General features: G+C 45.7%; 1 protein-coding gene across 1 annotated transcript; it reads left to right on the top strand.

Annotated features, from left to right (window-relative positions):
- The first annotated feature begins 1,237 nt into the window (after nt 1-1,237).
- On the top strand, nt 1,238-16,874 carry LOC144888636 (tubulin beta-4B chain-like). Its single transcript, XM_078767252.1, has 4 exons — nt 1,238-1,403; nt 6,001-6,109; nt 8,601-8,711; nt 15,715-16,874. Exons 1-4 carry the CDS (start codon nt 1,347-1,349, stop codon nt 16,773-16,775), a joined length of 1,338 nt encoding a protein of 445 aa, XP_078623378.1. The 5' UTR covers nt 1,238-1,346; the 3' UTR covers nt 16,776-16,874.
- Nucleotides 16,875-23,794: the final 6,920 nt, after the last annotated feature.

Here is a 23,794-nt window from a genome sequence, read left to right as displayed (position 1 = left end):
AATTGCTGCTTAATCACCAAGTTAATAGGATGAAAAGTGATGATTTTTCAGATGAAAATTGATGATTTTATAAGTTTGACCTTGAGTTGACCTTTGACCTTAAATAATTGCTTTCCCAATTTAGTGATGCATTATGCAATTGCTGTTTAATTACCAAGTTAAAACGATGAAAATTGATGATTTTAGAAGTTTGACCTTGATTTGACCTTTGACCTCAAAATAGTTGGTTTCCCAATTCATTGACAGAATAACGCACGAGACCAACCAATATTATCGAAAAATCTTCGATTTTTGCAAGTAACAAACAGACAGCAAAACAGACTGGGGTGAAAACAAAACCTTGTAAACATTGTAACATGATGAAAACATTGTAACAAAGCATATATTAACGAGGACAGCACTCAGTAAAGAGCATACCTCCGCCAGGACGCCAGGTGAACACTTTACGTTTTGTATCCCAGAGTAGACCACAAAATCACAATACAGAATCACATTTAATCAAAATCATTCGTCCACAAGTTTTTGAGATATCCGGTTTTGTATCGTTTTTGGCCCTATCTCCCAATGGTGAAGAATCACTTTTAAAATGATAGTAGCCAGATCCGGATCCGGATCTTCACCAAAATTAAATCGATTCTTCCTTGTCACACACCCAACCGGTCCACCAGGTTTTGTCCAAATCTGTCCATAACTTTTTGAGATATCCTGCTCTATGTTGGTTTTAGCCCTATCCCCCAATGGTGAAGAATCACTTAAAAAATTAAATATTTCTCATATCCGAATCCATATTCAGATCTTCACCAAAATCGAATCGTCCTTGTCAGACACACAACATCTCCAGCAAGTTTCGTCCCAATCCCTCCACAACTTTTTGAGATATTTTGTTCACCAACAAACGGAGAGACGGGGGTGAAAACAACCTCCATCCACCTTTGGTGGCGGAGGTAATTAATGCTATAAATAATATTAACGACAATAATAATATTAGTATCATTTGGCAATAATAATAATAATAATAATAACGAAGTCTTCGAGACAACGATTGTGTTAAGCATGTTTAAACATGTACAAGAGAAAGTAGATGATAGAAAAGAAAGGTGAGAGGAAACCTGCGCATGCGTACTGAGTATTTCTAGATTTCCATCCCATAATTATGACGCCTCAACTTTATACTGTCACACCATTGGCTGAGCGGTGCGGTTGTCGGGGCAACGGGTGGGATGGTCTCCAGCACACCTCGACCGAGCCAATAAAGTCCCGTGACCGGCGCGTAGTTCGTGCGCGGGTGTTTTTATATTTTACGGTTTTCTAATTTTGTTTTTATTTTTGTGGAGATCTTGTCAATCATGAGGGAAATCGTGCATCTGCAGGCCGGTCAGTGCGGGAACCAGATCGGCGCCAAGGTGAATATATATACTGTATATATATATATATATAAGCGTGTCGGTGATCGATCGGTGATTGTGAATGTTTTCGATGTTAAATATATTTTTTACGCGGGAAATGGTCTTAGGTTAACATGTTAATTATTTGGTCGATTACTGCGTTTGCGCCTTTATCGGTCTTTGTCATATCTTGAGTTAAAATCTGAGGTGAGTTTTGAAATGTAAATGATCTTACGCTTATGTCGACATTAATATTGTCATTTGAAATGTTTCACCTTGTACTCCAATTTACGCTCTTCTCAGATGCGATGTTTGGTGCCGTTTTCATTAAAAACTCCCCTTGTTTAAATTGTTCATTTTGATTGAACGAGAGGGGTTGTTTTGAGGATGCGCGCGAAAATGAGGTGTTTATGGTCTGGTCGCAAGGGTGGGGAGGTGGGGGGGGGGGGGGGGGGAGGGGTTTATGGTCGGGTCCGCAAGGGTGGGGAGGTGGGGGGGGGAGGGGTTTATGGTCGGGTCCGCAAGGGTGGGGAGGTGGGGGGGAGGGAGGGCTTTATGGTCGGGTCCGCAAGGGTGGGGAGGTGGGGGGGAGGGAGGGCTTTATGGTCGGGTCCGCAAGGGTGGGGAGGTGGGGGGGGGGAGGGGTTTATGGTCGGGTCCGCAAGGGTGGGGAGGTGGGGGGGAGGGAGGGCTTTATGGTCGGGTCCGCAAGGGTTGGGAGGTGGGGGGAAGGGAGGGGTTTATGGTCGGGTCCGCAAGGGTGGGGAGGTGAGGGGAAGGTAGGGGTTTATGGTCGGGTCCGCAAGGGTGGGGGGAGGGGAGGTGTTTATGGTCTGGTCGCAAGGGTGGGGAGGTGGGGGGGGGGGGAGGGGTTTATGGTCGGATCCGCAACGTTGGGGGGAGGGGAGGTGTTTATGGTCGGGTCGCAATGGTGGGGGCGGCAGGGTTGATGGTCGAGTCCGTGACGGGGAGGGGGAATTTATGGTGTGAGGGTTGGAGGTCGGGTCGAAAGTGATATGGGGGGGGTGGAGGAGGTGGGGGGGGGAGGGGTTTATGGTCGGATCCGCAACGTTGTGGGGAGGGGAGGGGTTTATGGTCGGATCCGCAACGTTGTGGGGAGGGGAGGTGTTTATGGTCGGGTCGCAATGGTGGGGGCGGCAGGGTTGATGGTCGAGTCCGTGACGGGGAGGGGGAATTTATGGTGTGAGGGTTGGAGGTCGGGTCGAAAGTGATATGGGGGGGTGGAGGAGGTGGTCTGGTGGTCGGGTGGAAAGGTGCACTTGGTTGTTGGTGGTTGGGACGAGAGGGGTTGTTGTTGGTGGTTGGGACGAGAGGGGGGTGGTTGGTGGTTGGGACGAGAGGGACGGGGTTGTTGTTGGTGGTTGGGACGAGAGGGACGGGGTTGTTGTTGGTGGTTGGGACGAGAGGGGTGGTTGGTGGTTGGGACGAGAGGGACGGGGTTGTTGGTGGTTGGGACGAGAGGGGTTGTTGTTGGTGGTTGGGACGAGAGGGGTTGTTGTTGGTGGTTGGGACGAGAGGGGTGGTTGGTGGTTGGGACGAGAGGGACGGGGTTGTTGTTGGTGGTTGGGACGAGAGGGGTGGTTGGTGGTTGGGACGAGAGGGACGGGGTTGTTGGTGGTTGGGACGAGAGGAGAGGAGCGGGGAAGAGGGGGGTGGGGAGGGGGGGAGGTTGGTGTTCGGGTTTGAGGGGAGGAGGGATGATTGGGGATTGGGTAAGAACTTTCTGATTAACAGAATATCGTAAAAATTTAAATTACGGGGTAGCATGAAATCGCAATTTTGTAAGACAAGGTTTGTCTTTAAGTACCGATGCTGCACTCACGCTACTTGTATTTGTATTGACATACTTTCGATAGGTTGACCTACAACATGTTGATTATTCATTTGCGGTTAAAACGTTTTGTTGTGCAATAAAGCGACGATGAATCGTCACAAATGAACGATGTGAGTTCTATTTTGTATACGTGTTCAAACTAACTGTCCTCTTCCCTGTACACCTGAGATAGACGGATCAAATTGTTGTAACAAGTCCTCGTCCATGACTTGGCCTACCGACGTTACCCCAACCATGATCCTCCACCCAATGAGGCCAGAAACACGAACATGTTCTGTAACGTATCATAATCGCAGCCGGACGCAGGGTAAACCTATTGTCCCCTCTGGGTAGGGGAGTAATAAGGGGGTGTCAGTGGCCTGCACAGTGAGAAGCGGCGGGTGGGCACTGGGCATGGCATGGCATGTTTGTGGTGAAAATGTGAGGACAGAATCATGGTCGAGGTATTTTACACATGGAATGCTCAAGAGGAAGGTGATTGCTCCAGGTCCAGGTAATGGGTTTCGACTGGAATTTTGATAAGCGGTGGGCCGAAAGCGTCGCAGCGACATCCTAGGATCCCAAGCCGGCACCCTAACCGCTAAGCCAACACCAGGCTTACCATATATATTACCATCCTGTGGTAAAGGTGAAGTACCCTTTTGGTAAACTCCTTGGTGTTGCTGAGCTCCGTTGGAGTCCTCACCAGGGTTTTGTTTATTGTAGCAACCGCTACCTCGTTGCTGTGCAACGTTTTATTAGCTCTGGGAATAAAGCCATTTCTGTTTGATCAATTGGCTTTTGCTGCCCTTGCTGCCCTTGCTGCCCTTGCTGCCCTTTTGCTGCCCTTGCTGCCCTTGCTGCCCTTTTGCTGCCATTGCTGCCCTTGCTGCCCTTGCTGCCCTTGCTGCCCTTGCTGCCCTTGCTACCCTTGCTGCCCTTTTGCTGCCCTTGCTGCCCTTTTGCTGCCATTGCTGCCCTTGCTGCCCTTTTGCTGCCCTTGCTGCCCTTGCTACCCTTGCTGCCCTTTTCCTGCCCTTGCTGCCCTTTTGCTGCCCTTGCTGCCCTTGCTGCCCTTGCTGCCCTTGCTACCCTTGCTGCCCTTTTGCTGCCCTTGCTGCCCTTTTGCTGCCATTGCTGCCCTTGCTGCCCTTTTGCTGCCCTTGCTGCCCTTGCTGCCCTTGCTACCCTTGCTGCCCTTTTGCTGCCCTTGCTGCCCTTTTGCTGCCATTGCTGCCCTTGCTACCCTTGCCGCCCTTTTGCTGCCCTTGCTGCCATTTTGCTGCCATTGCTGCCCTTTTGCTGCCCTTGCTACCCTTGCTACCCTTGCTGCCCTTTTGCTGCCCTTGCTGCCCTTTTGCTGCCCTTGTGTGAATAAATTACTGCTTTTTGAAAGGGAATAAAATAAAATTTAAACTCGAACGGCACTCGGTAGAGTCCTTCTGGGAATTGTCTATCTTACCACTTTTGCGTCTTGACTGTTCACACCTGGCTCGAGACCGTCAGATCAAACCAGCGGAGTTACCACTTGGATGAGAGGTCTCTACCTACGCAAGGCCTACTATTTTAGGCCATGAGTTAGGGGTTGGGATGGCTTGTTGCAAGGAGCTTGGCCATTTGGCCCATCAGGCCTGTGCTGTCCACACCACACCACATCAGTTCAATTTATTAGTTGACTTGACTTTATTTCATGCACCTATGGTAGGACATGCCCCAAAGGACCTCCTCCTGTATAATTTTTAATGATTATGACGTCATAGGCAACTGTCACATGGTATGGGTGCCATCTTGTAAAAAACCGAAAGAAGTTGCACCTCTATATCTCCGAAAGCGCTGCATAGAAAAAAATTGAGACATGGCTCATTGTAAAGAACTCTCCATGGGGAATAACATGTTAATGATGATGTCATAGGTGCCTCCATTATGACGTCATAATTCGACAAGTACAAAACTTCATCCGATCAAGATGAAATTTCTTGAGCGTCATTAAAGGATAAATTGGTAGAGGAAAAAAACAAAACGCCATCGGTCACATGTTTCGGCCGCCATATTTGTTTTAAAACAAAAGCCTTAAAAAACACAAATGCATCCTGGCATGGGTCTGCAATCTCCGATTGATCTTGTTTTTGTACTGCATTTGGCTTGATACGCAATTGATAATTATATAAAACTATGATAGGAGATTGTTTTTGACAATATGTATCAAGTTGTCACTTTAAGCTCATTTAATAACATTTTATTGGGTCGAGCAGGTTGGTGCAGAGGAAGCACACTTGACTCTTGACCTATTTGTTTGTTTTGACTCACAGCCTTATTATAAAATGACGATGCTCTGATTGGTGCTTCCAGGCAGGTTGAGTGATATGCCGCCTGTCCCTCAGATGTTAAAGTCTGACATCCCATCTGCGAGCATTACTTTTTGGCTGTAAAAGATGTCAGGGTGGTAGGCATGTTGATGCCGATGGCATATTGGACAAACTACAAATTCCTGCTCGAATCTCCTTTACTTGAAAGTCGAGCCTGGCCAATTGGTTTGTCAGCCTTCGGCCAATCTACCTGCTGTGGGCCGACCCCACGAGATGGTTCAAGTAATTGGGCCTGTCAGTGGTTTTATAGCATGTGGAGTTGATTGGGCAAGTTGAAATTAAATTATTATTTTTTTGGTTTCAAATGATGTTTATCAATTTTGTGATTTACGGCTTCTTTGCAATGAGTTGTAAAATATTTTATACATAGGTATTTTTTTTCTTGTTTAATAAGCTATTGCTGTTCTTGGCACAGTTCTGGGAGGTTATCAGCGATGAGCATGGCATTGACCCCACTGGATCGTTCAATGGCGACAGTGATCTGCAACTGGAAAGGATCAACGTCTACTACAACGAGGCTGCTGGTGTGTACGCCATCCTCTACCATCCTCTACCATCCTCTACCATCCCCTCGTAACCTCAAGTGGCTTGTTTGATGATGTAATATCAAGTGGTCACCTGTGGTCGTTGGGAATTCAAGTGCAAAACGTAAATGTTTCAATGCCCCTGATTTTTTGACCTTTGGACCTGTGGGTGTTTTGAGATGGTAGGTATACTCGTTCCATGTTGTAGTTGAGTGTCTGTTTCACAGAAAGCAGGTTAATGTGATCTGACTCTATTTTAAATGAAATGGTCCTTGGATGACAATCTCTAACACCTCCATAAATGCGCTGGTAAATACTTGGAACCTTATAAATGTGGGTGGTTCTCGCAGTTTCAATGAATTGCGGCACCATATTGGGCTTGGGTGGTGAGTAAGGTTTGATCCGGAATCGTTGACATCGTTCGTCACAGGTGGACAAATTTGCTTGTAATTCCTGTGAAGGTAGAGCTGCATTAAAAATAAATTCATGAAAATTCCCATCTAATAACACTGCAAATTCCCTTATTTATTTTTGTCCCCCGTCGCTCAGCGGAGCGAAAGGGGGACTATGGCTTTCCCGTGCGTGCGTGCGTAAGCGAAGGACCGCATTCGAATTTGGTGTCTGGGTGCAACCCACGTCAAAATCCAAGATGGCCGCCGCCATGTATGTCTGATGCCATGTATGTCTGAACCTTGTAACCTGCATATCTTGAAAAATAAGCGAAGTACCAACTTCTAATCTGGTGTGTGGGTGTATCTATTGGGTCGCTACGTCAAAATCCAAGATGGCCACCACGATGTATGTCCAAACCTTGTGAGATGAATATCTTGAAAAATAAGCGAAGTACCAACTTCTAATTTGGTGTGTGGGTGTATCTCGCCATATGGAAGAATGCTATTGAAAATTGGGTCGCCACGTCAAAATCCAAGATGGCCGCCACCATATATATGTCTGAACCTTGTGAGTGAAATATCTTGAAAAATAAGCGAAGTACCAACTTCTAATTTGGTGTGTGGGTGTATCTCGCCATAAGGAAGAACGCTATTGAAAATTAGGTCGCCATGTCAAAATCCAAGATGGCCGCCGCCATGTATGTCTGAATCTTGTGAGAAGAATATCTTGAAAGATAAGCGAAGTACCAACTTCTAATTTGGTGTGTGGGTGTATCTCGGCATAAGGAAGACCGCTATTGTAAAGTGGGTCGCCACGTCAAAATCCAGGACGGCCGCCACCATATATATGTCTGAACCTTGTGAGCGAAATATCTTGAAAAATAAGCGAAGTACCTTCTGGTGTGTAGGTGTATCTAGGCACAAGCAAGAACGCTATTGAAAATTGGGTTGCCACGTCAAAATCCAAGATGGCCACCTCCATATATGTCTGACCCTTGTGAGCGAAATATCGTATCATAGCATGTTTTCTGCGTGTTCCACTTTGTCAACTCACATCACTTCCCCGACGGGGGACCTAGGCGTCACGCTTGTTTAATACAGAGTCGAGGCTCGTGTAAGAGCAAACGCATCGAACACAAAAATACAAAGGGACACACAAAACATATAATAAAGGGAATGGGAGATGAGGGGCAAAGAGGGAGGCACACAAGCAACAGTAGAGAACAGAGACAGCGGTATATCTGTGGAAGAGAGAGGGCAGGAGTGGGGTACACGGTATAAAGCAAATGAATACTACTCGGAATTTCAGGAGTGAAGTCAGAGATTGGAAGAGGTGGATTTGAGGTGTTTTAACGGGGGTAGAAAAGATCAAGGTTTTGGATGGGGGAAGATAAGAGATGGTGGTGAACAGCTGTTGTAAAGACCTGGAGGGAGGAGTGGGATTGAAGAGAGTGAGGGAGTTTGTTCCAGAGGCGGGAGAAAAGAGGAATGAAGGAGTGAAGGTGAGCAGAGAGCCTAGATTTTGGCAGTTTCACCATAAGAGGGTTGCTGGCAGATCTTGTGCGACCTGCAGGAATATTTGGAGGACAGCTGGGGGAGCTAGGCCGGAGTGGAGGGCTTCCCTTCCTCGGAACTTCAATCCACAATGAGGTCTTTCATCACATCATGCCCGTGCAACTGTCTCCATCTTGTGGTTTGTCCGTGCTCTATCGTTTTAAATGACGAAGGTCGAGCAAGGAAGCAGCACATGCCATTTTAAATCTTGCGTGTGACTTGGTTGATGTTCGAACATCTGACATCCCAGATTTGTAGTGGACGCTCGAACCATTAAGCCAATCTTGTGAAAGACCAACAATAAAAGGTAAATAATATGGGATAACCACATCTACCACTTTTACGTGGGGGTTGCGTTCCTGGAAACCTCATAAAATAATACCAATCGGGTGTTAACCCATAGTTGGAGTAAGAAGTTTCAAACCTAAAAGTCTTTGTACAAATCGAATTTAGCATTTAATGTGGAACATCGCTTTGCTGTTTGCTTGAAAATTGGGTGAGAGATATTTAATTTGCTTGTTTCACACCTTTGTTGAACCTTGTAGCAGGGAAATACGTTCCACGTGCGGTGCTGGTGGACCTTGAGCCGGGCACCATGGACTCTGTGCGCTCTGGTCCTTTTAGTCAGATCTTCAGGCCCGACAACTTTATATTCGGTGAGTAGTTTGTAAGAAGACCATCCTTTTCGAGCGATTCTGTACAAGTTTGCTCGAGCGAGCAGCTATTTGGTGGAGGAGGCGGTACAAATGCCGAAGTTGCTTTAATAAATGCATGTTTGTGTACGTTGTTTTTAATCCAGAAATCTAGTCTCATTGAGGAGGTCGGAGCATATCGCTGCCATAAGTGATTATATGGTGGGGATACGTTCCTGGTAATTTGTAGGTTCAGGGATTTCATTTGTGCAGACTTTATGCATCTTTCAGACGATGAGATGGTGCAGGTGGAGGTGTGCAACCTTTAAACGAAGCGACGTTATTCTAGCGTGCCTTTACTTGTTTTGTCTGCTTTGTAGTGCTTGTGTGAGTCTGTACTGCATCGCCTTTTGAAGTGTTGTTGATATTCCACCTCTGTTACATGTTTCATTGAAGTGCATTGACATGGTAAATTAATTATTTATGGTAATATTGAGTGCTAAAACTTTGGTATTTGGAATTTTGCTGTTGACTAGAGAGCTCACAGAGAGCATGGAGCTTATGCATACATGTGTTTGAGCTGTCTACTTGGAGTCGCCATGATGGCCTAGCTTTAAACTGTCACCCTGGTGTTTCGTATGTACGATGAGGCTTGGTGTGTATTGTCTTGTGTCCCATCTGCTAACATTGGTTGCAAGCTAAATATACCACTGTGTCCTTCACCAAGAGATGAGCGATCGCTGACACTTGTCCTGTTTGGTCGAACATCAGGCATCACCAGCCGGTCCGTGAAATACTTGCTCTGTAAGCATTTCCTAGCTGACCCCAAAAGGTGGGAATAATTTGGGGCATTAAGGATGTGGTAGTGCTAATAGTTCAGATGGCATGCAATTACAGACAACTTTCTGTTTGAATGGGTATGACTGCCTGATTGATGTACATTTTGATTTGTTTAAGAGCCTTTGTGCTGTTTTATGTCCATATGTACATGCAGTATATTTACTTTCACAATAACTTTACTACATTGTTTTTAATTATCCTTAATGACTATTTACATTGTTTTTACTTATTAATATGATTAATATAATATTAATATGTATGTATATGTATATATACAGGGTGAGCCAGAAATATGGTCATTTTTGAAATTCGTGTGAAGGAAATAAAAAATTGTATTTCAAAATAAATTCCTTCATGATATTGAAGTACATAGCATGCATTTTTATTATTTTTCTTTTTTACTGAATTAGTTTTGCAGAAGCGACCCAATGACGTGGCTTCAGCAATACGGTGCAACCTCCCACACCACCAGAGTGTCCATGAATAATGTAAGGGCGCTCTTTCCAAAGCATGTCATTTCCAAAAACGGCGATATTCCATGGCCAGCGAGGTCACCCGATTTGACTACATGTGATTATTTATATCTAAAGGATAAAGTGTATGTTAACCGTCCACAAACTCTTCATGAACTTAAGGAAAACGTCAGACGCGAAATCAATGATATTGATGTGGCCATGTTGCAGAACGTCATGAATAATTGGCGTCCAAGATTGGAGGAATGTGTCGGACGAAATGGTGCGCATCTCCTCGATGTTCTTTTCCACAAATAAATGGCATGTTATGTACTTCACTTTCTTGTGATAATTTGTTTTGAAATACAATTTTTAAATTTCCTTCATACAAATTTCAAAAATGACCATATTTCAAGCTCTGTGTGTGTGTGTGTGTGTGTGTGTGTGTGTGTGTGTGTGTGTGTGTGTGTGTGTGTGTGTGTGTGTGTGTGTGTGTGTGTGTGTGTGTGTGTGTGTGTGTGTGTGTGTGTGTGTGTGTGTGTGTGTGTGTGTGTGTGTGTGTGTGTGTGCAGTCACATGAAAAAGTAAGTACACCCCATGTAAAGTTTTGACTTTTTCAACATATTTCAACATACAGCTATTTGATCTTCATTTCAACAATATTGATAGATAAAGGTGATATAATATGACAAATATCATGAAACATTTACATTTTGTAGTCCATTGTATAATTTAAATAAACATAAATGCAAATTTCACATGTGGAAAAAGTAAGTACACCCCTACATTTATCACTACTTCAAATACCTAAAATTAGAATCAGGTGCACCAGTTCAGGTGCAAATGATTAGAACATCATGAGAGAGGATCTTGGAGGAACCTGTCTTATTTAAACCTCAGACATTTAGTTTGGTTTGCTCTTTCTTGTTGAAGTATGCGGCGACACCATGCCTAGATCAAAAGAGCTCTCTGAGGCCTTCAGAAAGAAGGTTATAGATGCCTACGAGTCTGGGAAGGGATGTAAAAAGATCTCCAAACAATTTGAAATCAATCATTCGACTGTCAAGAAGATCATCTACAAGTGGAGAAGATTCCAAACAACTGCCAACTTGTTGAGGCCAGGCCGCCCCAGCAAGTTCAGCCCGAGAATAGACCGCAAGATACTGAAAGAGGTCTCTAAGAACCCCAGAATGTCATCACGGGACCTACAGGTAGCTCTTGCCACTGTTGATGTCAACGTGCACGAGTCTACCATTAGAAAGAGGCTGCACAAATTTGATCTACATGGGAGGCGTGCCAGGAGGAAACCTTTGCTGTCCAGAAAGAACATCAGGGCAAGACTAAAGTTTGCCAATGAACACCTAGGCAAAGACCAGCACTTCTGGAACAATGTGCTCTGGACAGATGAGTCAAAGGTAGAGCTATTTGGCCACAGTACCAGAAGACATGTTTGGCGAAAACCAAAGACAGCAATTGACCACAAGAACCTGATACCAACTGCAAAGCATGGTGGTGGAAATATTATGGTTTGGGGCAGCTTTGCTGCGTCAGGGCCTGGGCAGCTCACCATCATAGAATCCACTATGAATTCTTCATTGTACCAGAGGGTGCTTGAGGTTAATGTGAGGCCATCTGTCGGAGAGTTGAAGCTCAACCGAAGGTGGACCTTGCAACATGACAATGACCCTAAACTTACCAGTAAATCCACCAAGGAATGGCTGAAAAGAAAGAAATGGAGGGTTCTGGAATGGCCAAGTCAAAGGCCGGATCTAAATCCCATCGAGATGTTGTGGGGGGATTTGAAACGAGCTGTGCATGCAAGAAACCCCTCAAACATGGCACAGCTGAAAGAATTCTGCATGGAGGAGTGGGCAAACATTTCTCCCAGTCGATGTCAGAGACTGGGAGACAGTTATAAGAAACGCCTACTCGAGGTTGTTTCTGCCAAATGGGGGCAATACCACCTATGAGAACCAAGGGTGTACTTACTTTTTCCACGTGCGAAATTTGCATTTATGTTTATTTAAATTATACAATGGACTACAAAATGTAAATGTTTCATGATATTTGTTATATTATATAACCTTTATCTATCAATATTGTTAAAATGAAGATCAAATAGCTGTATGTTGAAATATGTTGAAAAGTCAAAACTTTGCATGGGGTGTACTTACTTTTTCACGTGACTGTACATATATATAATTGTTTTTTGTTTTTCTTTAACTAAAGAAGCACACTGACCTTATGACATGACACTGACGTCATGTACATCAATTGTACCGACACTTGTTGTTAACAGGTTGTGCAGCAATTGCTGGGGTGAGACTCAATCTGTGCCTTGCTTCCTAGTCAAGTTAGGGGGTTCAACCTGTGTATATTAACGGCTTCGGTTGGTCACAAATAAACAATTTGCAGTATGTTGTCCTGATGAGAGAAAAATAAGCCCTCGTCGTGACGGCATGGTGTTGAAGTTGTGGGGACTCACTCCTTTGGAGGAGGGGTCCAATTGTATGACCATGCATTCTGGCCCTTTGGGGTCAGGATGCATGTTTTGATTGACCATGTGTTCAGCCTTTGGGTTGAGGTGCATGTGTATGCCAATGGGACAGTCTTGATAGACGGTGTGCCTTGGCCGTGGGGTCAAGGTGCATGTCCAAGGCTGTTTAAATGTTTGATATTTTACCTTTTTTATTAGAAAAAAGGCAGGCCTCATAAGGCCCATAATGAGGGCAAAACCCAGATTGACATCTCTGCCTTTGTCTATTTGTGACCAAAGAGCTTTAATCTCAGTCCGCAAAGACTTGACTTCCACACGGATGCCTCCTAGTTGGGAGGTGATGTGTTGGTATAATTTATGTACATGACGTCAGTGTCATGTCATAAGGTTAGCGTGCTTCTTCAGTTAAATTTAATATTCCTGACTGCAAACCTCCTAATTGTTGATGAGCAGGGCAGAGACAACGTGTCAGCGTGGCAGGCGACACTTGTTAACAAGTTGTGCAGCAATTGCTGGGGTGAGACTCGATCTGTGCCTTGATTCCGAGTCAAGTTAGGGGGGGTGTGTGTCTGTGTGTCAGTGGGTGTGTGTTCGTTCATTCCGCTTTGAGAAATAGGGTCCAGGACTAACTCGTTCTCAAACCAGGGACTGTCTATTACCCCGTGCAAGTGAAGCGAAACGTAGGGTTAAATTAATTGGTTGACTTTGTCTGTCTACAAATTTCAGTTTATGATCAGGGAACGACTTGACTTCAATTTGGTTATGGCTCCACCAAAACGCCACCACCTCCACCCAACAAAACCAGAAACTCTACCAGAAAGTTAATGTAAAGGGGGTGCCAATTTTGATTCAAACAGCTGCTTGAAGTAAATGTATTTTATTTGCCAGATATAGGGTGCCCATTTATATGAACTTTTCTAGAGCATTACTTGGGTCCTCTTAAGCCCCAGTCACACCGGGCCTGCGACCAGGTTACGACCTGGGCTTTTTTTTTTTTTTTTTTTTTTGTATACTGAATCGAGGCACGTGAAAGAGCTAACATTTACTTCACAAACAAATCAACCAGACAAACAAAATATATAAAAAGAGGGAGTGGAAGACAAGATGGGGAGAGAAGGGGAAGCACACAAACACAACAACATTTGAGTGCAGGGAGATGGGGGAAGATAAGAGATGGTGGTGAACAGCTGTTTTAAAGACAAGGAGGGAGGAGTGGGATTGAAGGGAGTGGGGGAGTTTATTCCAGAGGCGGGGAAAAAGGGGAATGAAAGAGTGAAGGTGAGCAGAGAGCCTAGATTTTGGCAGTTTAACCATAAGAGGGTTGCAGGCAGATCTTGTGCGACCTGTAGGAATATTTGCGGGACAGAGCCCAGAGAGAGCTGGGGGGGCAAGGCCAGAGAGGAGTCGGTAGAAGACGGAAAGACCACCTACCTGCCTGCGGTGAGTGAGTGAGAGGCCCTTGGAGTTGGCTTCATCGCGGGAGATTCCAATGATTCTGAACGCTTTGGTTTCAACAGCGTGAAGACGAGCTAGGTGTGAGGCAGGAGCACCAGCCCAGAGGGGAGAGCAGTATTCCATTGAGCTGCGGATGAAAGCCTTGTATGTGGTGAGGAGCTCAGGTGTGCCAAGGAAGGACTTCACACGACGGAGGATGCCCAGTCGGCGACTGGCTTTGGAGGCCAGATTAGAAATGTGGGTTTCCCAGGAAAGATCATGGCAGATAGTGAGACCCAAAAGCTTGAGTGACAGAACTTCTTGGAGAGGATTATTCATAAAGTGGATGGGAGGGTTGTCCAGTCGGTCTTTTCGGAGAGACATCGTAAGAGTGTGAGATTTGTCAGGATTGAAAGACATGTTCCACTTGTTTGCCCAGTCTGTGATTTTGTCCAGGTCTGCAGAGAGTGAGGAGGCTGCAGACTGCCGATCTGAGGGATGAGGAATGGAGCGGCAGAGAGTGGAGTCATCAGCAAAGAGATGGAGAGGATTTTCAAGAGAGTCAGAGAGATCATTGATGAAGACCAGAAAAAGCACAGGGCCCAGAACACTGCCTTGGGGAACTCCAGCCTGAACAGGAAGGGGGGATGAGAGAAACCCATTCAGGGCCACACGTTGACCACAGGGCCACTAGAGAGGAAGTCCGCCAGCCATGCGTGGACCAGCCAGCTGCGACCGAAAATTTTGTGAATCGCGGGCAAATCGTAGAAAGAGCGCGCGACTGGTCGCAGAGGTCGCAGAGGTCGTGGGTGATCGCCAGAGCAAAATCAGTCGCAGCAAGGTCGATGGTCATGTTCAAAACTTCTGACCTGCGATTCCAAATCGTAAGAGGTCGCAGACAGGTCTTACATGGTCGTACCACCAGTCGTGCATGGACGCACCACCAGTCGTGCATAATCGCAGGTCAAGTAGTCGCACGATTGGTCGTGCTACTGGTCCTGCCACCTGACGATTGGCGGTGCCACCTGGCGTTCAACCTCACGATCGAGCCTGCGAGCGTTCGCAGGTCGCCGCGATTGATTGTCCGAGCGGTCGCAAGTCGCCACGATTGACCGTACAATTGGTCGCTGATCGCCACCACTATTCGCACGATTACCTACGATTGATCTTGCAATCGATCTTCTCCAATCGTTGGTGATCGCACAACCACGCGTCCCACCAATCGTACGATGACCCCTAAGACCAATCGCTGTTTGCGATCGCAAATGGAGAGCGTAGCAAACATTGACGATTGGTCGTACCTCGGCCAGATTGCCATCAATCGCACGATCCAGAAATCGTACGATCCGGTGTGACTGAGGCCTTAAGAACACAAGGGTAGTCCAGCATGCCTGCGAGATTTTTTTTTGAATGTCCCTTATTTTCTATTGTTTGGCAATTTCTACAAGCTATGGTACATACCCTTTTATAAAGGGGCCTTTTCGATGCCCCTGGAATTTTTCCCAACAATGAACACTCTCGTGTGGGTGTACTTTGAAGATGTAATGTTTGATGAAATGGCATATTTGCACGTGTTGTTATTACAAATTAGGTTGGCTGACAGTGAGCAACTGAGCTAACAATTAATTTGTGCTATGAAGCTTGTAAGTAACCACCACTCAAATATTGATTGTTTCAATGTCAATTTGACACTTGTGTGAGCTGTCAGAATTCCCCCTTTCAAAGTGAGGTATTTATTGAAATTCGCCAAGAAAGTGCAGTGCCATGACACTTGTCTTTAATTTCTTTTTCTTTGCTTGTTCAGGTCAGAGTGGTGCAGGAAATAACTGGGCCAAGGGTCACTACACTGAGGGTGCGGAGCTGGTGGACTCTGTGCTGGATGTGGTGCGGAAGGAGGCTGAAAGCTGCGACTGCCTGCAGGGCTTTCAGCTGACTCACTCTCTGGGGGGTGGTACGGGGTCTGGCATGGGTACGCTCCTCATCAGCAAGATCCGTGAAGAGTACCCCGACCGTATCATGAACACCTTCAGTGTGGTGCCCTCACCTAAAGTCAGTGACACTGTGGTGGAGCCTTACAATGCTACACTGTCGGTACACCAACTGGTAGAAAACACCGACGAAACATACTGCATCGACAATGAAGCTCTGTATGATATCTGCTTCCGTACCCTCAAGCTGACAACCCCCACTTACGGGGACCTCAACCACCTAGTGTCTGCTACCATGAGTGGAGTGACCACATGTCTGCGTTTCCCTGGACAGCTCAATGCTGACCTGCGGAAGTTGGCCGTCAACATGGTTCCCTTCCCACGGCTCCACTTCTTCATGCCCGGCTTTGCCCCACTTACGGCTCGTGGTAGTCAGCAGTACCGGGCACTCACTGTTCCTGAGCTCACACAGCAGATGTTTGACTCTAAAAACATGATGGCTGCTTGTGACCCACGTCACGGCCGCTACCTCACTGTGGCAGCCATTTTCCGTGGCCGAATGTCGATGAAGGAAGTGGATGAGCAGATGTTGAATGTCCAGAACAAGAACAGCAGCTACTTTGTGGAGTGGATCCCAAACAATGTAAAGACCGCAGTGTGTGACATCCCACCTCGTGGTCTCAAGATGTCCTCCACTTTCATTGGGAACAGCACGGCCATCCAGGAACTGTTTAAACGCATTTCGGAGCAGTTCACCGCCATGTTCCGGCGCAAGGCCTTCCTTCACTGGTACACGGGCGAGGGCATGGATGAGATGGAGTTCACCGAGGCAGAGAGCAACATGAACGACCTCGTTTCCGAGTACCAGCAGTACCAGGATGCCACAGCGGAAGATGAAGGAGATTTTGAAGATGAAGGCGATGAGGAGTTGGCTTGATGCATTTTGTCTCCTTCTTCCTCCTTCTCTTGTTAATTATGTTTATCTTTTTCCTTCTTCAAAGATCACTCGCGCATTCAAATAAAAATGTTAAGCAAGTATGCTGGTTTTGCCGTTGAATTATTTGCATCTGGTGGTAAATCTTTCACAGGCATTTTTACATTGCATTTCTAACGAGAACGGCACTCGGTAGAGAGCATACCTACACCAGGCTGAACAGTTTACGTTTTGTATCCGATTAATAGGTCGGATCTGGATTTGGACCTGAAGAAAAAGCTAATATCCTTGTTCTTGTCGCCTAACAAGCTCATCCACCTAGTTTTGTTATAAGTCACAGACAACTTTTTTTTTGAAATATAATGCTTTGCCCTATAACTCAATGCTATAATGCTACACTGTCGGTACACCAACTGGTAGAAAACACCGACGAAACATACTGCATCGACAATGAAGCTCTGTATGATACCTGCTTCCGTACCTTCCATGTGGTCACAATGCTATAACTCAATGCTATTATATAATGCTCAATGATTTCCATGTTTTAAACGTTTCCCAGTGTGTACCCTGGATAAGAATAGGTACGCCGTATCCCTGCGTGTCGTAGGAGGCGACTAAGAGGGTTGGCGTCAGGAAGGGCATCCGGCCATAAAAAACATTGCCTCAAAAAGAGAACCATGACAATTACAACTACATGTGGGCAGGGTACAGCCCGAAGTGGAGATCGGTTTCTGAGGTTTGGGACATGGAATGTAGGGACAATGACAGGGAGATCAGGAGAAGTGGTGGAAGTATTGGTCAGAAGAAGAGTGGACATATGTTGTGTGCAAGAGGCGAGATGGAAGGGAAGTGGTGTGAGAATGGTGAAGGGTAGGCAGGGACAGAAATACAAGTTTGTGTGGCAAGGGTGCCTGGAGGGCGTGAATGGTGTTGGTGTCCTGTTTTCTGAGGAGTTTGTAGACAGTGTGGTGAGTGTGACTAGAGTGAGTGATAGGTTGATGATGGTGAAAATGATGATTGGAAAGCTCTTGGTGAACGTCATCTCGGGATATGCTCCGCAGGTTGGTCGGAGCGATGAAGAGAAGGACAAGTTCTGGTGTGCGATAGAGCAGCTGATGGAAAACGTGAAAGATGAGGAAGTTGTTGTGGTAGGAGGAGACCTAAATGGACATGTGGGAAGGAGTATGGATGGTTTTGACGGAGTTCATGGGGGTTACGGATATGGTGTGAGAAATGGAGAAGGTGAAAGGATTTTGGAGTTTGCTGATGGAGCTGATTTGTTGATTTGTAATACTCAGTTCCAGAAAGAGGATAATAAGCTTGTTACATACACGTCAGGTGGGTCGACGACAACCGTTGACTACCTGATGGTGCGTAGGCGAGATAGGGGGCACCTCCGAGACACAAAGGTAATCCCGGGGGAGGAGGCTGTTTCACAGCACCACTTGGTTGTCTGCGACGTAAGGGTGAAAGGTGCGAGGAGAGCTCGGCGGGTGAAGTACCAACTGAGAATGAAGGTGTGGAGGTTGAAAGAGGTGACAGTAAGGGAGGCATTAAAAGAGAGGCTGAGTAGGGTCGAGGATGATGTGGTTGAGCTTGAAAGTGGTTGGATGTCAATGAAAGCTAGTCTGTTGGGAGCCGTTGGTGAGGTATGTGGATGGACAAAAGGACCACCGAGGCACTCGGAAACATGGTGGTGGGATGATGAAGTTGGAAAGAGGATTGACGAGAAGAGGAAGAAGTTCAAGGAGTGGCAGAAGGCGAAGGGTACGGGCGCAGAAACAGCAGAGCATGAAAGTTATAAGGCAGCCAGGAAGACTGCAAAGAAAGAGGTAGTAAAGGCGCAGGAGGCATGTAGGAAAATGTTCGGAGAACGCTTGGATTCGGAAGAGGGTCAGAGAGCGGTATTCAGGATTGCAAAGCAGATAGCGAAAGAGAGGTGTGATGTGATGGGGGTGAGCTGCTTGAAGGATGAAGTGGGACAAATCGTTGTCGACCCAGATGGAATTAAAGGAAGATGGAAAAGATATATGGAAATGCTGTTGAATACTGAGAATGAATGGGATGGCAACATAGAGAGTAATCCAGTTTTAGGACCGGCAGAGAAGATAACTGAGAAGGAAGTTGAGGAAGCGATAAAAGCAATGAAGGGTAAAAAAGCGGGAGGGCCGACGGGAGTTGTGGGAGATATGTTGAAGGCAGCAGGAAGTTGGGGTGTGAAGAGAATGACAGAGATCTGTAATCTGGTGGTGAAAGAAGGCCGCATTCCAGTGGATTGGGAACTGAGTACCCTCGTCCCTCTATACAAGGGGAAAGGTGACCCTCTGGAGTGTGGCTCGTACCGAGCGATAAAGTTATTGGAGCATGGAATGAAGGTATTGGAAAGGGTGTTGGAGAGGAGGATAAGGAAGAAAGTGAAGATCGACGAAATGCAGTTTGGATTTATGCCAGGAAGAGGAACGACAGACGCGCTTTTCATTGTGAGGCAGTTGCAGGAGAAGTACATGGAGAAGAGGAAGAAGTTGTTTCTTGGGTTTGTTGATCTGGAGAAAGCATTCGATCGGGTTCCACGCAAAGTATTGACATGGGCATTGAGGAAGTTAGGAGTGGAGGAATGGTTGATCAGAGTAGTGATGGCAATGTACAAAAGAGCGCGCACAGCTGTAAGGACGAAGGACGGGAACAGTGGTGAGTTTGAGGTGAAGGTGGGAGTGCATCAGGGGTCGGTACTAAGTCCACTACTATTTGTAGCTGTGATGGAGGTGCTGGCTCAGAACGTAAAGGAGGGTTTACCGTGGGAGTTGTTGTATGCAGATGATCTGGTGTTGATTGCGGAAAGTATGGATGGACTGAAGGAAAAGATGAACACGTGGAAGGAATGTATGGAGACAAAAGGTCTGAAGGTGAATATCGGAAAGACGAAGGTGATGGCAAGTGGTAAAGCATGTGGTGAGGTGGAAAGAACTGGGAAGTGGCCCTGTGCTGTGTGTAGGAAGGGTGTCGGAGTGAACTCCATTCAGTGTACAATGTGCGCTGAGTGGATTCATCAAAAATGTAGTGGTCTGAGAGGGTCATTAACCAGTGTAGCAGCTACATTCAAATGTAAGGTGTGCACAGAGGGAGCTGCAGATGGAGGAAATGTTGAGTTGGATCTTGGAGACGGTGTGAAGCTGGAAGGTGTGAAAACATTTTGCTACCTCGGAGACATGCTGAATGGAGAAGGTGGATCAGACTCGGCAACGGTTGCTCGAGTGAGATGTGCATGGAAGAAGTTTCGGGAATTGAGTGGCGTGCTGATGATGAGGGGAGTGTCGTTGAAGCTGAAGGGAAAGGTGTATGCTGCATGTGTGAGAAGTGTTATGATTTATGGGAGCGAGACATGGGTAATGAACGTAGAGCAGCAACGAAGGTTGGAAAGGGTGGAAATGCGAATGGTTCGACGGATGTGCGGAGTATCGTTGAGAGAGAGGAAGACAAATGATGAATTGCGAAAGATGATGGGAATAGAGCCTGTGATTGATGCTGTGAAGAGGAACAGGTTGAGATGGTTTGGTCATGTGTTGAGGAAGGATGAAAGTGACTGGTTGAGAAGAGTGATGGAAATGAATGTAGAAGGAAGTAGAAGACGGGGAAGACCGAGAAAGACTTGGCTAAAGATGGTGGAAGAAGAAATGCGGGCAAGGGGGTTAACAAGGAGAGATGCAGAAAATAGGGCAAAATGGAGAAGATTGTCATAGGGACCGCAAGGCTAACCCCCGCTCTAGCAGGGAAAATGGCCTTTAAAATGCATGTTGTTGTTGTTGTTTGCCCTATAACTCAATGGTGAAGAAACTCCTTTTTTTCCTTTAAAAACAAAATCTCGTATCCGGATTCTGATCTTCACCAAAATCGAATTGTTTTGTCTTTGTCACACACCCGACCTCTCCACCAAGTTTTGTCCGTATTGTAGAAGAAATTTATCAGTTCTTCAGGTTCAACAACAAACAACAACATGCATTTTAAGGCCATTTTCCCTGCAAGACCGGGGGTTAGCCTTGCGGTCCCCATGACAATCTTCTCCATTTTGCCCTATTTTCTGCATCTCTCCTTGTTAACCCCCTTGCCCGCATTTCTTCTTCCACCGTCTTTAGCCAAGTCTTTCTCGGTCTTCCCCGTCCTCTACTTCCTTCTACATTCATTTTCATCACTCTTCTCAACCAGTCCTTTCATCCTTCCTCAACACATGACCAAACCATCTCAACCTGTTCCTCTTCACAGATTCTTCAGGTTCATGAGCTTAAATCATTTGATCAAACATGCACATGGAAGAAATTATACAGTACAGTACACAACAGGCAGTCCAGCAAATCTCTTGCCCAAGGGTACAGTTCGTGCCCTCTTATACATTTTGGTTGAGAGGAGGGAGGGATTTTGATGGTGGGAGAGCAGCCTTGGAAAATATTTAGGTCATGGGAATAGAGAATTGATGTCAGTGTGTCTCGATTCTTAGCCAACTAGATGGTATTCATAGAATACTTACCCTGAGCAGCCAACTTGGTGTGAGCCAACTCTTCTGTTTTTGAACGTTTCTTTTTTTTTCTTTTTTTTTTGATCCAACATGGCTGCCAGACCACGTGAGCGATGACATCATAAATTTATATTCTCTAATATAATTGCATAGATCATGCTCAATAAATTTCAAACTTATCAGACTAAGCGTTGTCCCTGTCGAATTATGACATCATAATTATGGCACCAATGACGTCATCATTAACAACACCTATTCCCCATATGGAATGGAGTTCTTTACAATGAGCCATGGTTCAATTTTTTCCATAGAGCGGTTTTGGAGAGATAGAGGTGCAACGTTTTTCGGTTTTTCCAAGATGGCGCCTGTAACACATGACCTATGGCGTCATAATTATCATTAAAATATTCTGAAGGAGGAGATGCTCCGATGGTGAAAATTTCGTGTCCATCAGACCAACAGTTGCTGAAAAAAATAAAATAATGATCGGATGGATAAGTGTTGTATTTGTCGAATTATGATGTCGTAACGAAGGCACCGATGACATCATTAACATATCTTATTCCCCATGGGGAGTAGTTGACAATGAGGCAGGTCTCAATTTTTTCCATGCGGTGGTTTCAGAGATATCGGTGCGAAGTTTTTCCAAGATGGCGTCTGTACCACGTGACCTATGACTTCATAATAATCATTAAAATATTCTACAGTAGGAGACCCTCCTATGGTGAAAATTTCATGTCAATCGGACCAACGGTTGCCGAGAAAATGATTTTTTTTAAATGCAGACACAGCACAGGGCACACGTACGCACCTGAATGCTTAACTTCGCTTTTCGCTTCGCGAGCCCAGGGTAATGAGTCCTCAACTAGTTACATTTCTGAATAACCAGCCAGTTCCCAGATTATAGTATGCAAGCAAGTCCAAGAGGCTGAGAGTAGTCCTTGGAGAACAAAGAGGCCTGTTTGCCATTATAAGGAAAGCAAAGAGAACATACAAACTTCGGAGACAAGTCAGCTAGTTTTTCTTCTTGCTCGGGTAAAGGGTATTATTTAATTTATTATCAAAGCCAGCTCACTATGTGGCATTGAAGCTAGCCCGATGAGGGCATATATTTGTTATAATTGCTTTGTTATGATTTGATAGTTATTGAAATGCACAATTGATAAGTATTGTCGCGTCAACCCTGTAGTGAAGACCTCAGGGTGATGAATGGCCAAAACGAGCTTTAACTCCGAGGCGTATGAGCCGAATCGATGGCAATTCCTCTGTATGGCGCTCGAGGGAAACTGAGGTCTCATGGTCTTGGTTGAACGGACGGACGCGACGAGGGTTTATCTGAAACCACGAACAAATAAATGTACAAGACAGGCACGACAAAGAAATGCAATAAATAATGAGTTTAATGAAAATAATGCAGGCAATAAAAATGAATGCATGGTAAACTAAAATTCCCAAATGAGGGACCCTCCATGTGGACTCATATACAGACACAGGGAGAAATAAAATAAAAGAGAATGGTGTGGTGAGGTGGCCGATACTCAGCCTGCTCCAACGAGGACAAGCGCGGATGGTCCTTGAGTCTCCGCGAGGGAGCGCACAAGATGGCGTGAATCGCCACACGGCACCCTGAGCTGTGAAGAGGCGGCAACCTGTTCTTCCTCCGGTGGTTCCATGCTCCACAAAGCTCCTCTCGTGATACCAACTCTATCCCGAACCGCTCTTGCCTAGCCTTTTCTTTCATGAGCACACACGAGCCAGGAAAATGCAACTGCCAGAGGGAGAGCAATATGCGACCGTCCACCACACAGCCAGCACCAGAGAGAGAGAAAATAGCGGGGCGTTCGCGTTTTCTTCCTCCGTTCTCGAAGGTTCCCTCTGACGTCACGCTCGCTCCAATCACCACGCGCGATTCAATCACTCCTCAAGCAATCCTCATTTGGGGCGTGACCTAATCGGCGATTATGGTGGTTGTAATTATGTGCCGATTGAATGGCTGGCCGAGTGAGTGTTATAAGAACAAAGGGAAAAATCACAAGGGCAATTACATACTGGGGATTATTCTAAAGCCCTACCTAATTAGCATAAAGTTTTAAAATAAAATTAAATTCTACAGTATCAGTCCACAACTTTTTGAGATATCCTGTTCACAGACGGGCAGGGGCCTAAACATAACCTCAATCCACCTTCAATGGCGGAGGTAATTATGTAAAATGGCTCTGAAGATTTAGAATGAAAGGTGATTTGAGATCATTGTAATTGTGAATTTGAAGCGACAGCTTCACACAATCATCCAAGTGAGTGACAGTAATCCATGAGTTGACCTGCTTGTAGAAAAAGTTTTTTGGCCACATTGGACAAATTAAGTGGGTTTTGGATTGGAAGAGGTGCAATGGAACTGTTTTGTTGAATAACACTTGTTATTCCTGTACTGAATAACACAATACCTGTACACAGGTAACACAATTCCTGAATAACACAATACCTGTACACACAGGAAGTGTACAGGTATTGGGTT

This window comes from Myxine glutinosa, chromosome 13 (assembly GCF_964187855.1).
Source record: "Myxine glutinosa chromosome 13, kmMyxGlut1.1, whole genome shotgun sequence".
NCBI lineage: Eukaryota > Metazoa > Chordata > Myxini > Myxiniformes > Myxinidae > Myxine > Myxine glutinosa.
The sequence above is the reverse complement of the archived record's forward strand: the minus strand, read 5'-3'. Positions and strand labels throughout refer to the sequence as shown.

What these genes read in the sequence shown, in the direction of transcription:
- LOC144888636 (XM_078767252.1), top strand. Translation starts at nt 1,347, where the DNA reads ATGAGGGAAATCGTGCATCTGCAGGCCGGTCAGTGCGGGAACCAGATC. An exon ending in GGAACCAGATCGGCGCCAAG is followed by an intron (nt 1,404 to 6,000) that starts GTGAATATATAT and finishes TTCTTGGCACAG; the next exon opens with TTCTGGGAGGTTATCAGCGA. An exon ending in GCCCGACAACTTTATATTCG is followed by an intron (nt 8,712 to 15,714) that starts GTGAGTAGTTTG and finishes TTGCTTGTTCAG; the next exon opens with GTCAGAGTGGTGCAGGAAAT.